Source organism: Cyrtonyx montezumae, unplaced genomic scaffold (genome assembly GCF_038088225.1).
Source record: "Cyrtonyx montezumae isolate F1298 unplaced genomic scaffold, pur_monq_1.0 scaffold_0, whole genome shotgun sequence".
In the NCBI taxonomy this organism is placed as follows: Eukaryota; Metazoa; Chordata; class Aves; order Galliformes; family Odontophoridae; genus Cyrtonyx; species Cyrtonyx montezumae.
In genome coordinates, this window is record NW_027071824.1 from 35,128,158 (window position 1) to 35,148,089 (window position 19,932).

The 19,932-nt window shown below is 38.4% G+C and overlaps 1 protein-coding gene across 1 annotated transcript; it reads right to left on the reverse strand.

Moving 5' to 3' along the window:
• Positions 1-15,004: 15,004 nt before the first annotated feature.
• FBXO5 (F-box protein 5) lies at positions 15,005-19,647 on the reverse strand. Its single transcript, XM_065732549.1, has 4 exons — positions 18,697-19,647; positions 17,910-18,000; positions 16,733-16,894; positions 15,005-15,949 (listed from the first exon to the last, which is right to left on the reverse strand). Exons 1-4 carry the CDS (start codon positions 19,413-19,415, stop codon positions 15,698-15,700), a joined length of 1,224 nt encoding a protein of 407 aa, XP_065588621.1. The 5' UTR covers positions 19,416-19,647; the 3' UTR covers positions 15,005-15,697.
• Positions 19,648-19,932: the final 285 nt, after the last annotated feature.

The window sequence follows — 19,932 nt, forward strand, 5'->3', positions numbered from 1 at the left end:
AACACTGGGCTAGCATATTAATATGCATGAAGAAAAGAAGGATGCAAATATGACCAAGAAAGAAAATGCTAGTATGCAGGTGAGTGCTCTTCTCTACTCACTGCCCGAAGAGATGCCACGTGTCAAAGCCCCACAGCAAACATGTACACTTCAGGCCCATTAAAGTGCAGCTGCTCTTCATTGACCTCAGTATCTGAAACAGAAATTAAAAAATAAAAAGTAAAACATACTTTGGAAGAAGAGCTCCACATGAAGGCCCTAGGTGCAGCAGTTCACAGAAAGTGATTTTATGGACTCCAAGCAGCAGCAGGCACCAGCTGGCAGAAGGCCTGTGGCAAGACTGAAGCCTCTACCTCTTTTCTACAATAAGAAGTGCACATATGATTCAACCCCATGTGCATCCCTGTCCCTCCTTCTTTACCTGTTTAAGGATGATGCTCATCCTGTACATTTTCAACTTCTGCTCCACTTCCAGTCATATTTGTAAACAGGCCCCCACCTTATGGTGAGTAATAGTTTCTAATAACATCCTAGGCCATTCCACTGGCCATAAATGCCTGGGGCTGTTGAGACTTCTACAAGCTGCCTGCTGGGGAACAATGAGTAACTCACACCCATTACAATCTAGTTATCAGCTGCCCCATTGTGGCTGATAAGCTAGTATTTCCTTGAAGTGCTCCAGGCAAGGACCTTCTGGCAAAGATTTTCTCCCATAGAAATCTCACCCTGCAATCACCTGAGGGAGTTACTTCCATGAGGGAAGAAGCAATACAAAGGCAGTCTTGACACCCTGTTATTCTTCCCCTGCCCCCACACACCTATTTTGAGTAGAATATGAAAATCCACTGCTTCTTCATGGAGCACCTCTGAGCAACTGAGGGGGAAGGGATGGATGGAAGTACATCAGTTGGCTAGTCTTCTAAGTGTCAGCTCTGAGTCATCTCAGCCACCACATCATTGTCACCACTTAACGCATAGGATGACCAACACCTTTGACGAATGACTAATAAGTAGCTATAACATTTATTTTCAACTTTCCCTCTTCTTTTTATTGGGTCTGATTTCTCATATCAGCCATTTATAACCATCTTTAACAGTAACCTTCGCCAAATATCCTTCCAGGCTCTTAGTTATATAGGAGGACTGAATTTCCAACATAACAGGCTGAAATTCACCAGCCTCAGGGCTACGTCCTAGTTGACATGTTTCAGTTTGGGCTCCCCTGCTCTAGAAATAGGTCTACATGGTGGAGTACATGGAGATGTAGGACAATACGTGCTCCCATTCCTATCTGCCCTCCCACATAAACACATGAGAGGGGCTTGCACCCTGCAGTGCTAATGTAGACCTGAGTGGCTTGCTAGGACTACTTGAATTTTTTGAGTAAACACTACTCAGAGAAAGTGAAGAGCCAGGCAGGAGTATACAGCGATATAAATCCATCTTACATGTCACCAGCTGGACTAACTGCTCTGCAAAATAAGAATAGCATAAATGGAATTACAGAAATGCTAGCAGTAAGCAGTATTGTAGCGGTAAAAAATACTCTCCATGGAAATACCAGTTCTAAACATATTGTTAATAAGGAAACATCTTATTATAGCCTTTTCCAAATCTGATGACAATTCCCTGCTGAATTATCCAAAGAAATAACATCTCGATATATTTTTTAGAATAAGTTCACTTGCTTCTTATCTCTTTGAAAAAATGCTGTCACATTCAATAATATTCTCAACATTTCTGCATCATCAATTAAATTGAATAATCGGCATTTTTCTCTAGAAGAGCATTTAAAAGACAGGATTACTGTTATTCAGCCATAAATCTATTGCATGATTAACACCATTATCATTTAACATTACTGTCATGAACTCATATATATGACTGCTGTGTTTTAAATTTGTCAGTGACAGCAAGAAACATGGCACAACCTGACATACACATCTTTGCAATGTAAATGTTGGAGACAATACACTTCTCACTCAATGATTAAATTCTTCAGTGCTCACTGAAATTATTCCGAAATTATACATATGCAAATCACTGGAAAAAAGGGCTCCAAAATCACTCCATAAAACAAAAAAAATATGCAGTTTGCTCTGTATGATCATATGTTGTAAATCAGGTTGATGTTTTGATTTACAACAGCTGAAAACCTGTCCTACAAAATATCAATCACATTCTTTATCTCAGACATGAATCCTTGAGAAGCTTTAGTTGATATTGAATCTATGTTCTGTTTTCACAATTGGTGTCTGTGTATTACCAAGCAAAATCTTTAGTTTTTGATAATATGTTATGCTCATGTACTGGTAATACATGGGAAATTTCAATAACCAGAATCATACCGTTAGCTCTTATTTCTCTCCTTTCATTCCCAATCTGCAGCAAGAATTTCAGTAAGAGACTTTCTTTCCATCTCTTTGATATTTCTCTGGTCTGGAAGTTCTTACCTTTTTTGTTCCTATCATAGTACACAACCCTTTTCAGCTATTTCCTCCTTCCCAGGAAGGACAAAAGCCCTTTTTGCTAAGTGGCTGGCACAAAGCAGAATACTCAGATCAGTTATTTGAGGATGTCTATAATTTCTGTACTTTTCTTCCATGGTATTTTTAGGGATATGCATCTTTCCTGAGAGATGGGTCAGATCTATAAATACATGGTAATTTATTCACTATAATTGCTTTTTAAATTCATATAATCCATCTATTCAGCAAGAAGGTATACTGTCCCTTGGGCAACTGCAGAAATTTCTTGCATTCCTTAGAACACTGGAAGCGTGCATAATGCATTTTTACTTCTCTCTTAAACAGGCTTCAGACAGAGTAAACTGGAATAGGATGAGGCAGTTCACCATGGATTGCCAGGAGATGTCTTCATGCAACAGTCTGGGACTCCCTGCAGAATTGCTGTGTCCAGCGATTTCACTTAACCTTTACCACTTTGGTTAGAGATCTGAATGTGAATGTTATCCAATAAATTCTCTGACATAAAAAGTATACTCAAACAATACTGGGTGGGCTTTAAGATGAGGTACAACAATTGTACAAAAACCGAAGCTAAGTCTGAGACTAGGAACTGTTACCACACTCAGCAGATAGCCAAAACCTGTGTAACACACTCATACATTTGACTGCTAAAAATGTTGCCTATGTTATAAACACCTTAACACGTAATAGTATTACTATTATGTTGTCTATTATTTCACAAAAAATAAGCACATTCTAATTAGAATGCCTACACTGGGGTGGCTGTTAGTTAAGGACATGTCTCTGTTGCATAACACTTTAAAATTATGTTTTTCAAGTGAACAGATGAGTATGTGGTTAATAATACAGCAATATCATTATAGACGATTTCATCAATAGATTAAAGCACCCCCAACCTTGTTGTAATTCAGCATGATGGAAAGAGAAGGTCATGGCTCTATTCAGGGGTTAAAATTAATGGTATGATTCATTAACTTTGAATCCAGTGGATGATGTGTGCAAGCCTATATACTGGGCAATAGGTTTACATTCATATTAAGATAGAAAAGCTTACAAACTGAAGGATTCTCAAATACAGAAACCTTAAAAAACTATACAGTATCAGTTATAAAACAAGATAATAATATAAGGAATATGCCTATTTTACAAATCAATGCTAAATATATCAATATAGATAAACTTGTGTTTTCCCATCCTGATATCTTTCTCAAATGACTTTTTGGAAATTAATGATAATCAATATAGAAGTACTGTGCTGGGACGTAGTGCAAAATGGGAGTTAAAATGTTCACATATGACAAATATCTGATGGAAGGTAAAACATCTTTGGTACTTTATTTTGAGATATTCTCTTTAACTTCTTTTCTAGAAGAGCATCCTTACTTCAGATGCATGAGTGGGTACTGGTACTATTGCCAGCATCATGGAAACTGTCAGTTACTAAGACTAGATAAGATTTTATATATATTTATAGCAGTGAAAAAAAAATTGATATAAAATAGCCAAAAGTTGGAGGATTAAATTAATATGACAGCAAACTTGAAATCAGGGACAAATTACCTAGGATGTGAGGTGGCACCAACGACAAGAACTCCAATTCTTGTTAGTGCAAACCTGGCAGCAGGAATAAAAAAGTTCAGTATCACCATGTTAGTATGACTGTTTCTGAAAGGTCATATGAGTAAAGGTTTCCACAGGTGAGATCTGCACAGGAATTAGCTGTGATCACTGTCTTCAAAATCTATCCTGGTGCAAGGTCAGGATCCACATGTGCATGAACAAAACTACTGTCTGAAATATCTTCATACAGCAGGCAAGAAGACAACTTTGTCTGCTCTCGTGGCTAAGTGCTGACTGGACTTTTTTACAATTGGAAAAGATAGTGTGCACACTAAGTATTTTAAAATAACAAACCTTTCAAGGAGTGCCACACAGCTGTTTCAGAACACAGGATAAATGCGTGAAGGTGTGACTGCATATCTCCTGCTGCCTGGGAGAAAATGGCCGGCATGGCAAAGCACTGTGGCAGCCTGGTCTCAAGGTCCTGCCTCTGGTAGTGGTGGAAGCCAGCTGTTCTTCCTGCCAGCCTGCCATGAAAAGACCTACTCAGTTCAGGATGGCCACAAATGAGCGAGTTTAAAGGTACTTATAATCAAATCTTCACAGTCAGCTCCTTTTTGCTCAGACCATGATTCAGTCAGAGAAGGGATCTAAATATTTTATCACCATCAGTTTTTGATGAAACTAACAAGAGATGTGTATTCTATGTTCTTTGTGCAATGTTTCCATTGTGGCGTAAACAAAAAAACTCCGTAATAAAAACATTCTGCATTAAAATTGAACTGATGGTAACTCTTTTTAATGCAGCAGTGACATTGCTGCTTTTAAAATTGTTGCTTCATTAAAATTAGTTGCAAAATATATCCAGGCTGGAAGGACACTGAAAATAGAGAAATATCATTTTTCAAAGCAATTTAGCAGCAGTAGATATAGTCATGCAGCAGCATCTCTAAGGCAAATTCGTACACAGGATATATTGTGCCATTGAGTGTCCTGAATTCACCAGCAGACTAAATCCATTTTTGGTGAGAATATAAATACTGGCTTAATTTCCAAGGATTTATGGATTAATTTCTTGCCTACAGGCTTTGCACCAGTCCTGTGTTTTCTTGCCCTGTAAGGGCAAGCTTAAAAAAAAAAAAAAAGCCTTTTGGGTTGTCTTTCCCACTGTGATCATTTTTTTATAATTATGTGCTTGTTCACTGACTTTGAACAAGTCTTAAAAAAGGTAACTACATAGATGCTGATTGCTTTTAATTTCTAATTCCAGAAACATTTACTACCAGGTAGTACAAGCTTACTACCAGGAAACTGTGGTGGCTTATGAAGAAACACTCTGCTTACATTTACACAGCAATTTATAATATGGATTTTTTGAGTAAGTAGCTTGTATTTTATTGGATCAATCTTTTTGCCTGCAATTGTAAGCTGCATAATAAGTAGTAACTACGTATTTCCCTTGGAACACGAGGACCTCAGGCTCTGAAAGCCAACTCACATTATTTCTACTTTGTACGTTCTTTGTAGGGGACACAGATGTAGCATTCACATTTATTTTCATTTTTTTTCACCACTTTCTGGCCAGAAGTTTATATAAAAAATGTGTTTTCTGTATAGCTCCCACAGAAATTTCTTCTCAATCTTCATCAATATTGAAGATGAATTGAACACAGCATAGTGTTTCTGCTTTCCTGTTCTCTGAAGGACTCTGAGATCAGAAAAAAAAGAGGCTAAAATAGCTTTCTAAAATGAAACCTAAAAATTAAAATTTCTTCAAATTTATTACCAACTTTTATATATATCTTAAAAAATAGCAGCAGAAAAATCTACCAAAGTTTTACTTCAATAAAGTTACAGATTAAAAATATTTTTGAATAAATTCTACTTCATAATTAAAAAAGGAGCAAAAACATCAGTTTAAAAACCTGTACTTTTTAAATTATCTCAAAACTTCAAAGATTTTTATATATCCTCTGTGATTTCAGCTAGCTCTTATCACTATAACATACAGAGAATGAAAATGAATATTTTATGTCTGACATTATTTGTATTAAGATTAGGTAAGTTATCTATAGATTAATACAATAATTACATACACAGAAAACCTTGGAATAGAAGAATTCTTAAATTTAGTTTTCTGAACGCATACTGAACTGATTTTAAACAAGGACTTTCTGTAAATGTTGTAGTTGAAACATAGAGAAATATTTTTTAACTTCATGATTTTATGGAGTAATGAATTGATTTCTTTGAAAGATAAATCTATTAGGTGCACTTTCTTTGCTGTTTATAATCCTTGAAAATCTATAGTAAGTTATATTTAATTTATTCAAAACAGATATGAGAGGAAAAGCTATAGTTGCCCTCTACCATCTGCTCCACGATTAACATTTTTTATTCTCTGAAGGGCTGATTGATAGGTCAAGTCACAGATACTTCTTCCAGTGATTTAATTTTTTTGCACCTTGAGTGACGCTTACATACTGTAATGCAACCATTTCTACCTAGTTAGCAACACAAAAAAATCATCTTGGATTTTTACAAGAGCATGAATTTCTGTTTTCATCAATAAACAATGAATACCTGATGTTGGGCTGTACAAGTATACATCACTTACCTATTGAAAGAAGTTGCATCAATGGATTAGCCTTGCTTAGTATGAACACTGAGGAGGAAAATGTCTCATTAGAATCCATCACTTTCAAGAAAAATCATGGAGTCCCAGAACATTATTTTTTTCACATCACACATCACTTCATCTCCCAGAAATCAAATTATTCTTTCTGCAAGAGTTGTCATTAGCTGCCTTACGAGTCAGTATTTTTCACTATTATTATTATTATTATTACTGCTTAGCATACTGCAGGTGTTCTTTCTCTTTGAGCATTTCACAAGTAAGGAAGGAATAGTGTTAACCTTTTACAGTGTGCATAATCAGCACCTTCAATTTTGGTCACCAGAGTTTATGAAATTGATATTGAAAATAATAATCACTGACAGCCATTTTGCTTCACTGTCTATATATAGAGACAGGACGCCTTAAAACTTTATAATATTAATAATATTCAAGACTAGCATGAAAGCATAAACATGAAATTACTATCAGTGCCAGAAAGTTTGTGAAAACCTTGCTACAGGCAGCTGCCGTGTGACAACAATGAAAATCTTCATGACTGAAACTAAAAAGGAAGAGTGCCTTTCTTCTGTTGTGATATGTAAAATATAAAGCAAGAGTTGTTTCATCTAATTGAGAAAATTGCTTTTCATGTTTTAAGCTGTATACAAGAATATCAAGAACATTGCAAAATATCACAATTCCTGACAAGTAAGTTCTATATTAACATACTGAGAACATAAATAGAAATATTAAGTTCACTCCTTAAATATTTCATAGCTATTTCATAGCAGATCTATGGGACTGTGATAGTGGTGTAGGGCACTAAGACACATTAAAAATTTGTATACATATCATTTATGTGTTGTATACAGATATAGAAAATATTATAATTTATTTAATAAATGTGGAAAGAACAAATATGAACTGCCTGGCTTTCCTAAACTCCTCTGAAGTGTATTCTATGTGACTGGGAGCCCTTCAGGATTCTTTCTGATTTATTTCTCTTCAACATACATCTTACACGGCTTTTTAGCTTGCTTCAGTGGGTGTTTCCCAATGGAGTTTAACATCATGACTTATTATACAATCGTAATATTCCATGAAGAATTATAGGTACCCACTAATTTTCTGTTTCTCATGCCAGCACTATGTCTTGTCCCATCCACAAGGGGAGGAAAGGGGACCATATTGTTTTAAATTATTATTTAGGGTACATAAGCACATATAATGTAGGGACTAAATGTCATTATGTTGCCTGTTGGGTTTTTGTTTGACTTTGTTGTTTGTTTGCTTGTTTGTTTTTCTTTTGGCAACACAGAGCTTTTTAATTTAAAAACATGATGTGTATTTTTACAAGCAGCTGGTGTTTAAAGTATGTTTGTAAGCAAATTGCAATTGATGTCTTCTCTACTAATTTAGTGCCCAGGGGCAATCTTGAAAATTAGATCTACATATGACTAACGAAAATTCATTGCACAGTGTAATTAACTGAACAGAGATAGACCCTCATAAAATGACACTAAGTATGAGAGGTAAGTCTCGGAGGTCTTGTGTCATCGTGTTTGCATTATGATTCATGCATGAGCAAGCTACCGCTTTGAAGCTCTCTCCCTGTTTGAGAAGGTGGACTGCGCTCTCTGGTGGAAATACAGCACTAACAAGAGTTTCAGCGGTCAAAGACGGGTGAAACACGCACATAACCGGATCCATCCCAACTCTCTCATATGAAGCTGTAGCTACGGCGTGTCAGCTGTGGTAGAACTAAACCTTCTCCTGAAACACCCAGGAGCATCTTCTGAGCCTGGTCCTTCTGCCGTGCTCTTGCTGACCAGTGGTGATAGTGAGGGTCTATTCCATACCTGCCCCAGGTCTCACAGAGACCAAGCATTGCAGCACGTACAGGGATAGCGTGGAGAGCTTCTGAGGACTGCCTGAACTTTACAAGCCCACTGCACATACTTTTTGTTAGAGCCACACTGACCTTTGGGATGCTCTTCATGTGGGTCACGCACCGAGGACTCTGATATAACTGTATCACTCAAAGAAAGACCAGCATCCATGACAACTTTCCTGGTCTAGCTATAAGGTAGCATCAGATATTCAAACTCTTTTTCTCATCACATCCCAGAGTGGCACTTGCTCCAGCTGTGCCACTTTTCTCTAAAGTTCCCAGCCCTACTCCCAGTCCTCTTCCATTGCCCTGCCCTTCCCCTGCTGCAAGTGCCATCCCACCAACTCACTTTCCTCTTGCCAGGCACAGCTGTATGACCAAGGGCAGCACTTCTGGCACACCCCAGAAAACAGTCCAGCATCACGTAGGAGGTGAGAAAAAGAGCAGAGAGTGGACAGTGTTACTTCTATGTTCTCAGCTAGGCCTCTGCATCTGCCAGAGGACATTCTCAGGGCCACCCTTGAGACTGCAGGCTGGTGCTGCCATTGCAGCTGGTTGAAGGCATTGGGTTGCTTGACTTGGTTTATATCTGCCCATTTTTTCCTTTCTTCCTTCCTTCCCCATTCCAGGTATTCCTGTAGCTCCTTATCCTCTCTTACAGAGATTAATCATATCTGAGGGAGACTGACAATTGTACTCTGAAATCAAGCATGTTTTACAGAAATTGTCCAGTCCATCTTTTGCATTCAGACAACACTATTTTAGCTCATGACACCAGCTCCTCCTAAGCACAGAAGAGGCACTGTCTCAGAAGTCATTTTACATACTCTTACAAAGTCTTTTAGATATTTTCAATCTGGCACAGATAGTTTCTGCCAGAAGACATATCTGGGTCACTCTGTAGCAGACAGACAGCTGGTGTGTTCACTGAACTTCGGTCATCGGAAACATAGAACAAGATTCCAGTCAGAGTTCAGTTCACCGCTAGGTCACAGAATTAGTGAGGTTGGCAGGGACCTCTGTGCCCATTTGGTCCCTCCTGAAGGGATACCCAGAGCATGGTGCTCAGATCCACGTCCAGGTGGCTGTTGGAGATTCTCAAGGAGAGTCCACAGCTTCTCTTGTCAACCTGTGCCAACGTTCCATCACCCGCACAGCACATAATTGCCTGATGTTCAGAGGAAACCTCCTGTGTTCCAGTTTGTGCCCACTGCCTATTTTCCTGTTACAGGGCACCTTTGAGAAGTCTGACTGTCAACTGCACCCCACAGCTTGATGTCATCTACATACTTGGTGAGAGTACACTCAACCCTGCTGTTGATGTCATTGATGAAGATATTAAATAGTACTGGCCCAGCACTGACCCCTAAAGAATGCCACTCATCAACGATCTCTATCCAGATATTGAACCATGGACCACCCCTCTTAGGATTTGATCCTGCAGCCAGTTCTTCATTCACTGAACAGTCCAACTATCAAATCCATATCTTTCTAATTTGGAGAGAAGGATGTTGTGGGGTACCACGTCAAAAGGCTTACTGAAGTCCAGATAGATGACATCAGCAGCTCTTCCCTTGTCAATTGATGCAGTTACATTATCATAAAAGGCCACCAGTTTGGACAAGCAGGATTTGCCTTTGGCAAAGGCAAGCTGATTCTCCTGTATCACCTCCTTGTCTTCCATGGTCCTTAGCATAGCTACCAGGAGTATCTCCTCTAAGATCTTTCCCAGAACAGAAGTTAGACTTCACAGGTCTACAATCCCCTGAGCCTTCTCTTCTCCTGACTGAGTAGTCCCAGCTCTTTGAACCACACCTTGTAGGAGAGGTGCTTAAGTCCCTTTACTATCCTATATAATACCTAGGTATTTTTCAGACTCTATATGGTATGTGTCCACCTCTCTTATACAGAGAGAAGCAGAAGTGGACACAGCACTTTAGATGTGGCCTCACCAGAGCTGAGTGGACTGGAAGGGTCTCCTCCCTCCATCTGCTGGTGGCGCTTTGTACAACAACACTTAAAATATTGTTAGCCTTTTTAGCAGTGGGGACCCATTGCTGACTCATAGTCAGTTTGTCAGTGATCCAGTGTCTAGCAGTCAGTACTCCAAACTTGCACTGGTGAGATGGCTCTTAACCATTGCTTTGGCATCATGTCTTTGCTCTTTGCTTGTTACTATGGGAGCACAAAGTGGGCAAAAGAAACTTCACATTTTATCACAGCCAATCACTACTTGAAGACATGAATTTAACAATAAACATTTTCTAGGATACATGTCTGTTTGTTTAAATGTAGCAAAAACATTCTACAGAAATATATTTATGACAAATACTAAAATCAGTAATTGAATTAAAACTTTCACATTCATTCTTTTAATCACAGATTTAATGTAATTATCCTTGACGGTATCCCAGGATCACAGAATGGCCTGGGTTGAAAAAGACCTCTAAGGTCATCTAGTTTCTACTCCCTTGCCATGGGCATGGTCACCAACCACTAGAGCAGGCTGCCCAGAGCCATGTCCAGCCTTGCCTTGAATGTCTCCAGGGTTGGGGCTCCCACAACTTCCCTGAGCAACCTGTTCCAGAGCATCACCACTATCTAAATGAAAAACTCCCTCCTATAATCCAATTTAAATCTCCCATCTTAGTTTAAAACTGTATCCCCTTATTCTATTACTATCAACACATGTAACTGGTCTAGTATTAACAGTAGTAACTGAACAGATAGCTATTGCCAACTGAAGTGGAAACACACACTTGATGAGCTCAGCAAGAAGTCAGTCAGTTAACCAGGCTTCATACAGTGTTTCAAGAGCACCATCTTGTGGCTTTCCCTTTCCAGAGCATATCATATTGTTTTTAAATCCGTATATTACAGCATAATTTCCTCAAAAGTTACACCAGCCTTTGGCTTTTGAAGTAGATATTTTAGGAGCTGAGGAGGCAACTTGTCTTGCATTCTTAATACAGATACCTTTTTTAAACTCCACGAGTCAGGGAAGAGTTTATATTTTTAAAATTCAGTATTATGAGCTTGTCTAAGAGCGCTTACTGCTAGAATGTTGGGTCCTTATGGCAAAAAATCCAACAAAAATAAAAACAATAAAAACCCCAAAACTGCTAGTGAAAGATTAATTACACTGGTAAGTGCTTACAAACTGATCTTTGTTTTTAAAAGTATTGTAACATCAGACTAATCAAAATCTGACACCTCCCTTGTTCCTCCAGCTGCTGTGTTGGAACAGCTGATATTGTATTTTACATTATCCATAAAGACATAAAAACGCATCTTCAAACTGCCAAATAACTGATCTGCTTCATTGGTTCTTCAGAATGACATAAGTGCAAGAGAAAAAAGCTGTCAAATGTGGTTACTCACTATTAATTTCTGAAAGTCCCAAATGCCTGTCACTCCTATCTTTCTTCTCCACACCTAGACGTAAGCAAACAGAGAAATTTGCATTGCGCCAACTAGCTGTGAAACTCAGCCTGCAGGTAACAGGGCTTCCCTATGCAGATCATGGAAGTCTATGAACTTCCTGCAGAATTCTCCTAGACTATAATGGGCTACCAGCCACAGAAGTATTTCGGTTGGAAAGGATCCTTAAGACCATCAAGTCCAATCATCAAGCAGGTATTTATTACCATTTCTACATCTGAAATGCACAAGTATTTTGGCTAAGAAGCTCTATTTGCCTTTGAAACATTGCTAAGGCTGCCAGATAGCAAATCTAAGTTCTTAGACAACACAGCTGTAGTAATGGAGTATTACTCATCTACGTATAGTGACTGACATACCATTCTCTTGTGCTAGGTATGACTCTCATGTTGATTACATACCAAAGGCAGGTTCAAGATTGGTCCAGCACAGACAATAAATGTAATCGACATCTACTACAGTGTTTCCATTTTTCACATTTATATCTTCAATATTGGTAGCAACACCAGCTAGTACTTGTGCACAATACCTCTGTAAGGAGTGGCTTCCCATTCAGCAGTAGATACTGGTATGCATGAGTGGGTTTTTTTCTGCTGTATACTCTTCACTGAAGGTATTTGTGAGGAGGCCAACAATCATGCAGTTTTCAGGAAGACACACAATTTTCATGTGTTCCTATACTCAGTATTCTTGGGCAAGGTTTCAACTGTCCAGCAAGATGACAATAAAGAAAGAAACAGTGTGGCAGCCACAGATTCTGAGGTTTCTTTTAGAGATTTTTGCATAAGGAAATTTGCACTTAATTTCTTGTAAGCACAGATTACTCAAAGCAGCTTCCTTATAATTACTTTCTAGACCATCAAGCTATGCTTTTAGTTTAGGACTCAGAGGACACTGCTTTTTTTCCACTCCACCTATTGAAGGCTGTAAACCCATTATAACCTGGCTGAAGTTTCAGTGGAAGTCAAGTCATCAAACAACTTTAGCAAAGTTTGAGGCAGAAGTTCTAAAGCTAGTGAAAAACTTTTCTTTGTTATCATCCATAACCCCATGACCATTGCATGTAGTCCAATTTCTTCCCTTAGGCTGTGAGAGTAAGAAAGTTTTCCTCAAAATTCTGCATAAACCAGCTACACAATTAAACAGATATTTCTAAAGGAAAAAAAAAAACAAGCAAAGAACAACACAATTGTTCTTCACTTTCACTGTGTAAAAATTACTAGGCATATCAGGAATTACCTATGGTTTCCTGTATTAAGTTCAAAAGTTTAAAAAGTAAATGTACTAAGTTTCACATTCAGCTTCAAAACAGATGCAAACTAATTCAAAACGTATCATATTCTGCAATACCAATCTAGAGGTGAGAGTCCATACCACTTTGCTCAAAATTAATGCACAGGAAACAGCAGTTCTGTCCAGTTCACATTACAGTGTCCGAGCTCTTCAAAGAAATTTCAGTACAGATAAAAATTTGATTAACTTTTGCTTACAAGGTATTTTACCTAATGGGACAAATAGCATGTGTATCAAATCGCCTACCATTGCCTCCTCTCCATCTCACTGACAGTACCAGAGATTAATATCTGCTGTTTGACAGCTGTTTCCTTCTCTAAAAACATTGTTCTGTGTTTGGTCTTTAGTATAGGAATAGTTAACAAAACTGGTAGTCTAATGGCTAGAATAATGTACATAAGGTCGCTCCAAAAGTAATGTCCTGTTTACTTCTGTGGAAATTACAACAGATGCAAAGAGCACAGTCACTATTCTCAGCTGCAAAACACTGCTTTTCAACACAGTGACCACTAGATATGAATTTTGGCCAGCAATGACAAAGAGCCTGCATGCCACACATCTAACAATCTGCAGCAGCAGAAGTGACCCACCGTTACTGTCCACACTGCTGAAACGCATCACTCACTGCCTCACTGAACTCGCTTCCACTGTTTAGGTCTACAGACATTCAGGAAGCACTGATAAATGCCAGTGGGTGTCATTTTTTCCACATGGAGGAACTCAGTGACATGCGTTTGCATCATCTACGCTTTCATGCCAAACACCATTATTCAGACTGCCCCTCTTGCTGCCATCCGTCACATGGCAACATAACAAAATGTAACAGTCAGGAAAGGTTCAACCTCTAATGCTAAGCCAACATCTGCCTCTGATGTTGTGGCCCAACATAATGAAATAGGAGGCATTACTTTATGAATAGCCCTTGCATAATGGGATACAGGACTTCCAGTTTCCATTCTAAAATAACTTGGAGAAATTTTACATAAAGAAAGTTACTGATATATATAACTCACTCAACTTCCTATGCTAAGTCTCGGATTTAGGTTGGAGATTCAGTTTACCACAGAAACTAAGGGATTCTGCCTGTTTCTACCTCAGCTGTCAGTCACTACAATATTTGATTGTTGCTATACAAGAAGTTCAAGTAGGACATTGTGCTTCCATCCCAGTCAGTTGATCACTTGCTAACTGAAAAACAAGGAAGAGAAAAACGCAGTCATTTCCAGAAAAGAATCAGTGCTTTCTTGAAAGCCTGCCCTCCTTTGTTGCAGAACAGCCAGACAGGATGAGTTTACTAGAAGCAAGGTAGGTCTCCAACAGCATAAACTCAGTCAACAGAGAATTTGCTACCATTTTCAGAAAACTGTCAGCAGTTACAAGGACCCTTCAGTAAAAACAGAACAAGGGATTAAATAAGTTTTAAACAAAACCTGGAAATTTGACTGTAGTAGAAATCAGCATAATTAGGAAGCACTATTAGCAACGATGAGAAATGAGCACGAAAAATTCTATTTTAAGATGAAAAACAAGAAGTCTGGAGTTACTGATCAACTTGTGGAAAACTGTAATTTATTTTCACATTTACAAGACAAGAAATATTTAACTTATTTACAAATATACAAATAATAAAATGCATCTCATTATTTGGAAAAAACTGGCAGTATTTTTTTAGCAGTATTGCCAAGACACAGTACTTTCCTTTTTTTAAATAATAATAAAAAAAGATAAGAGTGTTTTACTACATTTCTAACAGAACATGTGTAGATCCAGAAGGAATAAAGGAAGGAAAAGAAAATTTAAGATTCAAGTAATATAAACCAACAGAGAACACGGTATTATGAACATTCACAGTTTAAAACTCAGGGAAAACCTTGAAAAACTAATAAAATTTTGAGTCCCACACAATTTTATTTTAAAAGAGACTTCACTCACCTCATCAGACATTTTCACTAGAAATGCTGTTAAAATCTGGAAGAACAAGAGTAAGCATTTTAACAAAATATAGTTTAGGCTTCTTCCTGATAGCAAATTCACAAATTGTTCATATTATGCCAGGGAGATTATTTGCAAAAATCATTTTTTTTTTAAACTCTGTATTTTTGTGAGGAAGTTTTGAAGTCTTCAAATACCGAGGATAGATACGATCAGGACAATATTTTAAATGTTACTAGAACCCACATCTGGAGTTTTCTTTTAAACTTGAAATTAAGACATTCTAAAATAGCTCCGTTTGAAAACTCCTAGAAATGTAAAAATGACCAAACAGCACAAGGGAATAATTAAGTTAGTTTTTCGTTAACAGGTTGAATAATACCAGAAAGCATTTTTTGGTTTGGTTTTCTTTGTGATAAGATTGACATCCTAAAAATCCTTTATGGCACGTCTAACAACGTGTATCAGGATGGATCACAAACGACGCAGATTTTGCTTGCTTTTCTTAGTCCCAGGGAGGGTTCTCAGATTAAAGCTTGATTTCACTGGTTTGCCACTCATACAGTCACTGGAGCTGTGGTAGCTGCACATGCACTTTGTGCAGAAGTCAAAGCCACAGCTTTGACGACAGCACATTGCTCTTTGCAGATAGGAGTCATACTTTGCAGGTGAGCCACAGCGATTGCAGACTTTGAAGCTTTCAGTGTTTTTCAAGGTCCTGGCACCCTAATAGAAGAAATATATAAAGGAAGTCACAGAGGGTAAACACACACTGCAAACATCTACCGATGTCATTATTGTGCCACAAAATATAACTTAATAGCTCACACTCTAGAGGAAGAACTTACAAGCATACAAAGGTTAATTCTGGTTACACCAAATTCTCATGGAGACTAGACAGTCTGCAGGCACTTTGGAGTGTATTAGAAGCATGCAGTTTGTAATTCTTTCAGCTTAAGGCACAGTCAGTCTAAATACGAAGCAGCAAGAAAAACAGCACATATCCAAGCCCTGAATCCTCCAAACCTCATCCAAGAATGGTGATTTAGCTAAGTTTAAAAAAAAAAACAAAAAAATGAACCCTACTGAAATAATTCGTTTGATTTTTCAAAAATGGGAACTGGTTACTTAGTTTTTGAAACAAAAAATTGTCCACTGGCATTGAAGTAAAATTGACTAATTTTGTTTGACTGTATAACTGGAAAACACGTGATTCACTATAAACCCATGGGAAATAAGAGGAAATGACTACACTTCTTATGTCTGATGGAAGACAATATTGAAGCAAAAAAAAAAAAACAAAAAATTCATTGAGCCATTTTGATGATGCCTAAACACTGGGAGGAAAAAAGTGACGTAGAACATCCCAGTGTATTTTCCATTTTGTTTGTCACTATCATAAAATAGGCTCAATAAGCAAAAGCTGGCAGCTTAACAGCAGTTACAAGCATTTCAAGTTGGAGATAGAAATACACTTTACAAGAGTGAAAAAAACCACAACCCAGTTACCTCAAAGAACTCCATGAGCCTGCTGAGATTTTGAGATGCTTTGGATCTGGTGCCTTTTCTACTCAGGCTGTTTGGTGGGGTTGCTTTCTGAACTGAAGCTAAAGCTGCTCGGTAAAGAACATACTCCCTTGTTGCAGCATGTTCTGATGTCTTAGTGCCATTCTAACAGAGAAAATAAAAGAAACATGTAAGAGATGTATCTAGTAACTGTTTATAGGCTGTACATCATTTTCTTGTTTAATAGAAATCGAAAACTTTACAATTTTCTTTCTTATTAATACACCACAATTTAAGCAGAATGTTCAATATAGCCACTGCAATGTTTTAAAGCACAAAGCAATATTTTCACATCTTTACAGAGAACAAGAATGCTTTTACATTTTCTTTCTGGAAAGTAAACTCCACCCCCTCCACTGATCTGTTCGCATTTCTGAAATGCAATGGGGCAGGGAGAAAAATCAAACTTTGTGGGATTAATTTTCCTAACACTGGTGTCCAACTGGTCCTCTTCAACAAGCTAACGTCAGGAAGTACTATCAAAAGCTCAGAGTAGTTGACTACCTCATTCTGTGGCAGATATAAGCCTTGTTTTATTGTCTTTCTACCTCTCAAAGAAAAAAAGAACACTCCTGGTATTCTGGAAGAGTTCTGCCTTGGTAAAGTACAGTGCTGGCATAGCTAGATCTTGTATCTATTATTTCATTCAAAAAAACCAAACATTAGTAGTAGTGAAAAAAGGGTTTTTCTGTTATTTGTGGCTGACACAGTGCACTTCAGACTGTTGCTAGAAAGCTAGAAATTCTGAGTCTCCCTTCCTTCTAGATCAGCAGGGGTGCTGAAGCAGCAAGCCTCTGCAGAGGGGCTTCCAGTGAGCAACGCTGGAACAGACAAACCTGTCTTCCCCTCTAAACAGGACTGGTGGAAGAACATCTGCATTTCCTGGGGTGAACTTTCTCAGCCAACCTCTCCTGCACTGCAAAAGCAGTTCATGCATGACCAATGAAGTGACCATCAACATGTGAGATAGAGCATTCTAACAGCACAAACTCTGGCACTCTTGTGAAACTCTTTCCTATCTAAGAATCGCTTTGATCACTTAAGGCTGGGAAGAGTCCTAGAATACCAGAGACACACCACTGGTTTAGGTTTAAAATGCTGCACAAGCGCAGAAACGTACAGAAAGTTTTTTCAAAGCTCTTATATACATTCGGAAACCCCGTTTATCTTCTTGCAAAATCTTCTTCCATGTTGTGCTGACTTGGGCGAAACTGTAATGATAATAAAAACATATCAGTTACTGTCCAAGAAAGTTGGAAAACTCGTTATTTAACAGCAGGAATAACTATTTATACATTTCTTTTTCTCCATACAGAAACGAGCAATGTCAACAATAATTGTCTTTACTTTCTAGGAAGACACATTATCTACAAATACTATAGACTACATCAATGATTCTTTATTAATATTAAACAAATGGTTTAGGTTGGAAGAGACCTTAAAGATCATCTAGTTTCAATTCCTCTGACATGGGCAAGGCTGCCACCCACCAGATCAGGATGCTTAGCCTAGGGCTCCATCTAACCTAGCTTTGAAGGCCTCCAGGGATGGGGGGCACCCACTCTGGACAGCCTGCACCAGTGCCTCAGTACACTCTGAATAAAATATTTCTTCCTAACTTCTAACCTAGATCTCCCCTATTTTAGTTTAAAGCCACTCCTTTTTGTTCTGTCACTATCACACTGTATAAAACATTGGTCTCCCTCTTTAAGCACTGGAGTTCCCTTTAAGATCTTCAAGTTCCCTCTGAAAACTCATACTTGCTGAAGGTAATGACTGCACTATCTTTCAGATATTATTCAGTAACTCCCACAATACTCTCTTTAATTTTGCTAGGCAATACACATGTGTTATTTGACAACAGGTAGTTTATTACCCCAATGCAAAACCAGGATCAGTACACTTACTTTATTAAGTCCATCTCACCAAGATGCCTTAAGATGCTTGCTAATATATGCTTCAGGTTCTTCTGGAAGAGTTCAGAAAGAATATCTATTTTATCTAATCCCATTTTCTTTCCAATTAGATTACGAAGTTCAAAACTTTCCCTGAAAACAATTCTGTCTAAACTAGTCCAAGACTTGAGATTCCTTTTACCACTCTTTTTCAAAGTTGAGCATATCATTTCTTCATAATAGCTTACAGGCAACAAACTCTTCTTGGACAACTGTTCTCGGATCTCATTCTTCTGAAGGCAGTGCTCTGGTGTGCTACAGAGATTTCCAGCCAAGGGTAAGCTGTCTTCTTGTTCTGTTGCATCATTGAAATGTGTACTTAACATAGAGGAATAACCACTGTCCTCATTAAGTTTACTATTTTCCAGTGCCTCCACTTCATAGACCCCTTCATCAAATCTTTGGCTTACGTGCTTGTTTTCTTTGTCATGTACAGGCCTTCCTTCATCTTCAGGATCTAGACTTCTGGGGGTTGCATGATACGGTTCACTCAGTACTTTCTGATGCTGTTCAGCACAGCATTTGCAAAGCTTTTCCCCAAAATTCAAAGGGCAGGGTTCTTCCAGTTTTGTTTTCTCCACAAGAGCCTTGAAAGGTGTGAACCCGTCATGAAGAGCCGCACAATCAAAACCACATTTCATTTTGAAAGAGCGATTGAGGTTTGACTTCATGATTTTGTTTATATTCTGTAAGTAATAGAAGGGAACATATTGAAGCACATCCTAAACAGCATCAAAAATTCTGCTTCAAAAACACGCCTTATTTAGGAAGGCGTGAATTTAGCTTCTATTTAACTGACCATCTAGCGCCTAAAGCATGGACAATGAGTGGAACTAAGAGCTCGATGCTGCATATAGCTGGAATGAAGAAACCGTAAATGCTTTACAATGTCTTCATTCCACTAACGTGGATTGGTTTCACACATCAGTTCTTCCCATTCCTGCCCTATTGCAATGACATGATGGGGACACTTATAAGTCTCCAGAGGGGCCTTGGTGGCAGTGGCTCCAAAGGCCATGAGACAGCAGAGTGCCCGGGAAATAGCAAAGCCAGCCCAGGGCTGCCTTAAGGACTGGCACACAGGGCCAGAGGCAATGCTACTGATGCAGGCACCCCGCATTTTTGGGAAGGGAGAGGGACTAGTGGCATGGCAGAAACGTGCCAACCCACGTGGATGCGTGGGGAAGA